At 39.0% G+C, this 9,399-nt stretch overlaps 1 protein-coding gene across 3 annotated transcripts in view; it reads left to right on the forward strand.

Annotated features, from left to right (window-relative positions):
* ZSWIM6 (zinc finger SWIM-type containing 6) overlaps nucleotides 1-9,187 on the forward strand; it is a 104,044-nt gene extending 94,857 nt beyond the window's left edge. For all 3 annotated transcript variants that reach the window (XM_015848773.2, XM_015848771.2, XM_015848770.2), the window contains 4 exons: nucleotides 280-437; nucleotides 956-1,119; nucleotides 5,309-5,390; nucleotides 6,520-9,187. In XM_015848773.2, the coding sequence (XP_015704259.1) occupies nucleotides 280-437; nucleotides 956-1,119; nucleotides 5,309-5,390; nucleotides 6,520-7,382 (1,267 nt within the window). In that variant the 3' untranslated portion in view covers nucleotides 7,383-9,187. The remainder of the gene's footprint in view (nucleotides 1-279; nucleotides 438-955; nucleotides 1,120-5,308; nucleotides 5,391-6,519) is intronic.
* Nucleotides 9,188-9,399: the final 212 nt, after the last annotated feature.

Below are 9,399 nucleotides of genomic sequence, written 5' to 3' on the forward strand. Positions count from 1 at the left end.
CTCTAAGGATGATGCGGAAGGTCTCAAGTGCCTTGCTTAGTGGATGGCTTAGTTGTCCTGTGCATTCCTACAGATCACTGCTGATATAAGCAAATTTAGTAAATAGATTCCCAAAGCTTTTCAGTTTAGTTTAAAAAAATCTGATTTTTCCAGTATCTTTTTATACCCAATGGGGCGCATTTTGTAAACAAGGTCGAGTGTTCTTGCAGCTTTAGTTCTGCTCATGAGTAACCTAATGTAATAATGATTTAATGAAAGAGGATTTCTTCCTTATTTCAGGTTGCTAGTATTGGAATCTACAGCTCCTTCTGGAGACATGTCCCGCCCACACCACATTGCATCAGTGGTTCCAAACCGGTATCCCCGCTGGTTCACTCTAAGTCACCTGGAGTCACAGCAGTGTGAGCTGGCATCAACCATGTTAACAGCAGCCAAAGGTACAGTGCTGTTAGTTACATAATCAGCTGAATGTATGCTTTTAATATTATATGGAGTAAATGGATTTTAAATCTTGTGTTTAGGAATCCAAATGGCAGTCTGACAGGAGCTTGAAACAAGCTAAACTGACTTAAATCTTCAATATATCTTCTAGTAAAGTAGTTAAGCTATCCAGAGGGTAGCAAGATGGACTTGATTTGAGGCTGAGAAGACAGCTTTTTGTTCTTCTGATGTATGACTGTTGAGACCCAGCAGTGGACAAGTCACTTCTAAAACTCACAAATTGGGTTGACTTTTTGGCATTTACTACACTAGTGCCACCAGACACAAAAGGAGTTTGTGCTCTCTCTCTCTTATATCATTTGTTGACGTGTGATTTAATTATGGAAGGTTTATAACAAAATGTATACAACTGAATCATTATAGTATTGCTGCAGCAAGGCAGGCTTAACTATAATGCATCTCTGGATGTCTTCGGAGCTTGTTCTGTTTTATTGATTCTGTTTACATCTTGCAGGTGATGTTCGGAGGCTGGAAACAGTGTTAGAATCCATACAGAAAAACATCCACTCTTCATCACACATCTTCAAACTTGCCCAGGATGCATTTAAAATAGCTACAATCATGGACAGCTTGCCTGACATCACCCTTCTAAAAGTTTCTCTGGAGCTGGGCCTTCAGGTATTTCCCTTGTTCATTATTAAGACAGCAGAATACAGCAATTAGACTCTGTTGGTGGGTTCAGCTCTTTAAGTCTCTGAGGACCATATTGGCTTGAGCTCTGCCTAGAATTTTTAGATACTGCCTGCTGATGTGAAGTTGACTGGTAAACTTCACATTGTAACGAGTCTGCTCAGCCCCTTTGTTCCATTTGGGTGGAAAGAGCTGGAAGGGGTTGGCTGCAGGGCATTATTCTGCTCAAGGGTCTGAGAAGACCGGTGCAGTGAGTTCAGGAGTTTATGTAGCAATGGCCAGAGATAAATTATTCTGCTGGCTAGAAGCGTGCTACATATTTTGCATGGTCTTGAGGAGCTTCTTAATATTCCTCCCATTCTTCCCTTCCTTGTTTTCCTAAACAAGGTTTGGTTGGTTGCCTGCTGAATTAGTAGAGAAAACCAATGGCAATCATAATGTCCTTTTTCTAAAACAGACTGCACTAACAGCAGCCCTCTCACTTTCTTCATCAAATACTGCACTCTACATACTCTGAGGTGATCATCTGCATCAGACAGTCTGAGGTGTGCAGCAGCCTCAGGGCAGTTTTAAAGCTCTTAGGAGACTTATCAGGCTAAAAGGATACAGCTAGGTTTTTAAGTATCTGGAGAAATGTTGCTATACATTGATGAGACTTGGAAATTACGCAGTTCAACAAAAATAAATCTCTTCATCCCTCTTCAGGGAGTTCTTTAAAAGAAAAAAAAGAAAGAAAAAAGCATGCAAAGATCAGGAAACCATTTATTACTTTGCTTCAGTAAACAAAACTGCAGACTTCTGGGGGAAAGGATATTGTATCCCAGTTGCTTCCCATGGCAAAGAAAGGTACTACTTGCCTATTTCAGACTTTTAGAAGCAAAGATTTTTAATCAGAAAGCTAAGATTCTGTGTGCTTCATTAGCCTTTCTTATTCTTAAATCTGCTTTGGAAAACTCTTTCCTTTTTCACACCTAGGTATGTTTCTGCCTTGAATTTTTGCTTACTTGAGAGAAAAAGATCTTTGACTTGTGAGTCACCTCAGAATGATTCAGTAGTAGCAGTACACTTTGGATGTCACTGTTTATAGATATATGTATGTGGTTGGTGGTGTCCTTGGAATGTCTTCATTGAGATCCAATGAGAGAAACATCATGAATCTGTATTTCTTGGGAGAAAGTTCTTCCCTGAGAGAGTGGTGAGGCACTGGAACAGGCTTCCCAGAGCTGTGGTCATGACACCAAACCTACCAGAGTTCAAGAAACATTTGTACAATACCCTCAGACATAGGGTTTGATTCTTCAGTGGTCCCTTCCAGCTTGGGATATTCTGTGATTCTACAATTCCTCCTAATCCAGTACTTGGAATAAAACTAAACCTAAACTGGTATAGAAACTTTGTCATTTTTTCCAAGGCGACAGTAGCAATTTCACAACTCTTTCATTGGGTTCTCCAGGACAGAAAAGCTTCTTGCATTGTTCTGGATTTGGGAGAAACTTATGGGCTACTGGGCTCTTTCTCCCTGTTTCCAGTGGCAGCATGTGTTCACTAGTCATGAGCATGGCAAAATGGTCATGGAACACCTCAAAAGTGTATTTTGTCTTTCAGAACCTTACTGACAGAGATCTTCTAAGATCTGCAGGTGAAGAAGCAGCTTATGTTCCTCCACTTGCCTATCATGCTGTGTCAGTGAGAATATTATTGTACATGTACATACAAGTATGCTGGCAGAATTGTTGAGTGAATTAGTGCAGATGGTTGCTTGATGCATATTTGGCAAGTGGTATCCTTTCCGTGAATTCTTGTAAATAAATCTTATTCCAGTGTACATGACAAAGAGTTTTTGCATTGCTGTGGAAGCTAGTGGTTCTTGCATCTCTCATGAGTAGCTGAGCTCTCTAAATTAAGAAACTTATAAAAAGCCATTAGGACCAAATGAGGAGACCTTGACTTTCGGACAATTTACAAATATTCAAATGGGTTTCCTGTCATTTTCAGAATTACCTGTTGAGAATCCCTCTTCCATTGATAGAAAAGGTGTCTCAGGAGTGTTTTGATCAGAAGTGGAATAATAGTTCCTTGGCAACATGGATGATGTTTTAAATTAGTTTCAGCTCCTCTTTGATCAAGACATCAATATATGCTTTATTTGAAATCCTTGTTGTTGTTTTTTTGTGTTTATTTTTAGTCAACATTAAGGAGCCCCTCTCATAGTGTTTTCAGCCCATCAGTTTAATCAGGTGAAAAAAACACAATTTTAAAATAGTTGAAGACAAATTTGTCCAGGTGAAGGGACTAGATATGATACTGTGTTTTGCTCTCAAGTTAGGACTGTGTACACTGGAGTTGTTATTATGTTGACTGTGTTTGCTGAAGACTCTTGTGACTGATCCTGTTACAGACCACCATAGGGAAGATTGTAATCAGAGAAGACTTCAAATGAAGTCGTCATTCATTGGGTTGTTTTGGTGTGTTTTTTTTAACCTTCTCCAACTTGCATCAGCAGCAGAATTCAGTCCATAGGTCTCTTTTCTGCTGGGTTCACTCTGGTTGGAGTAAGCTGAAATTTTGTCTTGTATACTGGAAGAGTGTTAACCTTCAGTTTTGTGTGCATCAGTAAAGAAAGTCATCTTGAATTTCTTAGTGGTGGAGAGGTTGGATAGTTGCACTCCTGTTGTAGGTTAATCCAGCAGGTGGACCAACACCACACAGTTGTCTGCTCACTCCCATGCTTTCCACTGGGATGAAGGAGAGAATTTAAAAAAGTATCATACCAGACACTCTGAAGAAAAAAAATTCATGCCAGCTGAAACTAGGGCAAGTCCAAAGCATTTTGACTTGGAGATGCTGTTTCCATTCCAGACATACTTCAAGCAAAGTCTTTTTCCATGCTCTGTTAGCTTTGTTTTCATTTGAAATTGTATGGAGTTGATTCTTACAGATCAACTTACTTCCTTTCAAAATGTTATTCTGTGCTCTAGCACTTACATTACAGCTTAGGCAAGATGATGCTCCAATGTTTGAGGCTGATAAAGCCCACAAAATTCTTGTCCTGTGATAGCCAGTCACCAGGCTCCCAAGGTGGGAGTGCCTGGAGACCATCATGGAATCACAGCCACACAGTTCATTCATGTTCTTTGGTAGTCTTTTCATCTTCTTAATTGTCTTTTCTACAGTTCAGGACAAAAGAAGGTGGCAGGAATAGCTGGTATGATAGTGGTCTGCTTTGAAGCCACCTTAATAGTGGGAAGGCACATGAGCTGGGAACTCTTTTACAAGTACTGCTTGACTCCAAACTATTTAATGAGTGGATTTTATGACTGTAATAGGTATTGCTCATTGCTGAGAGCTTTAAGATGGACCTAATTTCATTACAACAGCTATTGCTATGGGATGATGACTGAGATAGTAAAAGAGAAGACTATTTGGATTCTTTACCCATCTCTGTGGAATGTCCAATTAGCCAAAGCAAGCTTTCTGTGCAGTTTCTGTGCAGTTTTTTCTTTACTGAAGAAACATTTTAGCCTACATTTTGTAAATAACACAGGCAGTAACTGACAGTGGAATATAATAGGGCCATTACAACCAAAGCTTTAAAAACTCCGGGTTTCCAATGGTTTTATAACAGCACTTTTTTTGTGGGGTCTTTGTTCAGATAGACAGATCATTGCTATGGGAGGTTTAATAATATCTGAATATATTTAGAAGTGTATGTATATCATTGTAGAATTAACAGACCTTAAAATTCAAATTCTTGTCCATACTATTGAAGTCAATGAAAAGAAAAGCACAAGTAGGGTGAAATTAGGTTACTTTGCCCAACAAGAGTGGACTGGTTTCTACTTTAAAGACTCCTGTTCATAGGGGGAGGAGAGACAATGTAATTTAATTTTAATCATTAGTAATTGGCTGGACTTTGCTTTGTTTTGTTTTTCCTTAACAAAACAGAGTCTTTCATTTAGAGTTGAAGGGCCTACAGTTGGAGTTACACTCTGCATGCCTTTCTAAGGTAGTTGTGCAGTATTTTTCAAATCTTTGGATATGTCAACTGAAAGATGTAGAGCAGAGAGAGCAAGAAGCTGCTATTTTGATCCCCAGTGTATCCGAGTAACTTAGATACCTAACTGCTGTTTTTTTCTATCGGTTTTACAGTCAGGATTATTTGTTTAATTTTTAACAGGTGATGCGGATGACCCTGTCCACCCTCAACTGGCGGCGGCGGGAGATGGTGAGGTGGCTGGTAACTTGTGCAACAGAAGTAGGTACGTGCAAAGACGCTGCTCTTGAGCTTCTGCCTTTTCATCAGTTAATCTTAGATAACTTGATCTCAGTTGTTCATGCACAAGCTCTGCAGATGTTTCTGCCTTCATCTTATCTAGAAAGTTCCTTTTCCCAGAATGCATTAATTATGGCAATAATGAGTGGTTTTCTTGATCACTTGATGGAATAGGCACAGGCCAGGTGAGATAATATTTGAGTAATGCAATGTGACCTTTTTGCCCTGCAACATAGAAGAGTGTGTAACATCATGGGAAATACCCCAGGTTTCCCATTTTTCTACTCTTCATGTTATATTTGAATTTGTTGTTGCAGTAGAGATAACACTTGCTGTTGAGGATTGTTGCACTGTGCTAAAACTTTGCTTGCTCAGAAAGGCCAGGTCTGGGGTGCATACGAGATAGCTTTTTGATCAACCATGGGGAAGAGGAACCATAAAAAAAATATGAATGAAATGCTGAGAATAATCCTGTGAAGGAGTCCTCAAGTTTTGATTTTTAAGCCTCTGGATAAATCCAAGTTTAAAGTGTAATACAGCTTCGTTATATGACTTTGCTTTGTGCTGGAAAGCAAGCCAATTAGTAATATAACCATTGTTTAACAACCCAAGGTTAAAAAAAAAAAAAAAAAAAGAAAGAAAAAGAAAAAGGAAGTGGAATCAGAATCAGCGTCATACTTACAAGGACAGCAGTGAGAGAATAGTGCACTCAGCAGGACGTTCTGTTCATTTCTGCATTCTGCCGTGGACTTCCTGTGTGTTGCAACCCTTAGCTTCTGTATTCTATCGTCTAAAAGTGAACATGAGGGTACTTAAAGCAATTGCTCTAACAAATGAAATAATAATATTAATTTTTAAAACAGCAGCTGTGGTTGTAGGAGCAATATGAATACTATGATAAGGGAGCAATTTTAATTGCCATCAGGGGTATTTCTTGAAAGCCTGGTTCCCTGCTGTTTTTACTCATTTTTCATGCATTCAAGTTGGATTGTTTCTTAGGTGCTTCTTGAGTTTCAGAGCTTTTAAAATGTAATGTAATGAAAATGTAATCTTTTGCTAAGCATCTGCATTGCTGGCTTTTATCAGCTGCAGCTGATTTTTTCTTTCTATTGTAGGTGTTTATGCACTGGATAGCATCATGCAAAACTGGTTTACACTGTTCACTCCAACCGAAGCCACTAGTATTGTTGCTACAACAGTGATGTCCAACAGCACCATCGTCCGTCTGCACCTGGACTGCCATCAGCAGGAGAAGCTGGCCAGCAGTGCTAGGACGCTTGCTCTACAGTGTGCCATGAAGGATCCTCAAAACTGTGCCCTCTCTGCACTGACATTATGTGAAAAAGATCATATAGCTTTTGAGACCGCTTACCAAATCGTTCTAGACGCTGCTACAACCGGCATGACCTACACGCAGCTCTTCACCATCGCCCGCTACATGGAGCACCGGGGCTACCCTATGCGGGCCTTCAAGCTGGCCACTTTGGCCATGACGCACCTCAACCTGGCCTACAACCAGGACACACACCCGGCCATCAACGACGTGCTCTGGGCCTGCGCCTTGAGCCACTCCCTTGGGAAAAATGAGCTAGCAGCTATAATACCTCTGGTGGTCAAAAGTGTCAAATGTGCAACAGTACTGTCAGACATTTTGCGTAGGTGTACTTTGACCACTCCTGGCATGGTAGGACTTCATGGAAGGAGGAACTCTGGTAAGCTCATGTCACTGGACAAAGCCCCTTTAAGGCAACTCTTGGATGCCACGATTGGAGCCTACATTAATACGACTCATTCGCGTCTCACTCACATCAGCCCTCGACACTATAGTGAGTTTATAGAGTTCCTCAGCAAGGCTCGAGAGACCTTCTTAATGGCTCACGATGGACACATCCAGTTTACACAGTTCATTGACAACCTAAAACAAATCTATAAAGGCAAAAAGAAACTGATGATGTTGGTTCGTGAACGATTTGGTTGACAAAAAAAAAGGAGTGAATGGCGATAGGGGATAGGGGATAGGGGATATGGGATAGGGGATAGGGGAAGAGGGGATTGAGGGAGGGAAGGGGGGGTTTGTTTTTACTTGAGCCTGCCTTTGTATCCTTTTTAACTTAAAGAAACAGAGCCACACCGGTATTATATGTGTATAGTTATACTGAGTTTGCAGACTAAACTGTCATGTTGTGAAAGTTTGTGTGTTTAAATTTTTTTTTCCTTTTTTCTGTTTTGTATGAGAGAGAGGTTAAAAAAGGTTTGGTTTACACTGAGTATATGTTGTCAAGTGGCAAAAGCCCACATTGCTCTCCTGTTGTTTCTGTATACGTTCACAGCCTCAAAAACAAACGTATATTGCAATGGCTTTAAAAACCAAACAAAACACCTCCATCCTGTGATAAGTACCTCGAATGGATTCAGCTTTACTCCTTTGTAACTCATCCTTACATTTCAGCATATTTAAACAAACCAACAAATGAAATACTAATAGTTAAAAGGCTGACCACGTAGCTTTGCAGTGCTGTTCATCCAGAAGCATGGCACACAATGCTTGTGCATGTGGAAACTTAGCGACTGTCAACATACATTCTCAGGGATTTATCAAAAAAATTTAAAAAAAGAATGAGAGCATTTATTGTACTGTATATATATTATAGTATATGTCTGAATATTGAAAAATATAACATTAACTAATTTATAAAAAAAAAAATCTATGTAATGCAAAATACTTGAAGCTGCAGTAGCTTGGTTTTAAACAAAAAAGAAAACCTATCAGAAGGACTAAAGTGCGCCTTGCTTCAGGGTTGGCTCAGGTGGTGAACTATATGCTGGGCATCTATGCAGAGCCACCTTTTGGATTGCATGGTTGGACTGATAACTAATGGGGAATATTTTATATATATATATTTATACAACCCGTGTATACATATATATGTATACACACATACACACATGCTTGTAACAGGCACTATAGTAAAGAGGGACAACAAAAAATACACAGCCAGAGCAGCAAGCCTTAGCATTAAGAATACAGTATGCCAGAACTGGGGTTTGTGCCTCCTAGCCTAGAAAACTTAAAAGAAATATCCTTTTTGACAGAAAAGCAAAATGTTTTCCAAAATGATTGACGTGATACATTACGCCTTTGCAGTGAGCTAATAATAAGCTAACCTTTGTGCACAAATAACATATATATATATATTATATATATATATTCTGCATAGGTATTTTGACTTTGTGCAGGACAGAAAGTTGTGTAGGTATGACTGTTCTACTTTTCGGTTTCTTTTTTTAATATATTTTATTTTCTCTAGAATTACTCAGACAAAAGCAGCCTTCTATCTTGCCTTGTCTTAATGCTTTAAAATAACCAAACTGGAGATCTAACTACCAAACTGTTCATTATATTATTAAATACCAACTTTGGTTACAGTATAGTGTCTTTACTTTAGCTGATGGTTCTGTATCCTTGTGCTTTTTAAAGCAGTTTTTATGTTTTGGTGCAAAAGTTGTCCAGTGTCTCTTGTTCCCTTCATTAGAGAACATGCTAGAGGTATGTTTGTAGGTATTTTTGTTTAGAAAAACTATTTCATGCTCTCCATTTTATTTATTATAATAGGTAAAAAGGTTGTACTTCATCACCCATGTAAACATGCTCATGAAGTTGAAAGTAATTAAGATTTGATACACTGATATCAATTTATTTATGTAACTAAATCACTGTTTTATAAACTTGTTAATGATCAACAATTTTTTTGTTTTGATTAAAATTAGTTTTTTGAAAGTTGATTCTGTCTCCTTTATGGTGTCTGTTGCTGGAGTTGAACAGATGGTTTGTGTATCTTAACTGCCCAGTTTATGACTTTGGGACATTACAGCCTTAAGCAGTATGGCTACAAAGAACAGGAAGTACTTTTGTTCCTCAAAAAACTGCAGAGGAGTGGCTGCACTCACAGTTGCACCAGGTCCTGTGTAAAAGATGGGAAAAGACCTGGTCCATC

The sequence above is a fragment of the Coturnix japonica genome, chromosome Z (assembly GCF_001577835.2).
Source record: "Coturnix japonica isolate 7356 chromosome Z, Coturnix japonica 2.1, whole genome shotgun sequence".
Classification (NCBI taxonomy): domain Eukaryota; kingdom Metazoa; phylum Chordata; class Aves; order Galliformes; family Phasianidae; genus Coturnix; species Coturnix japonica.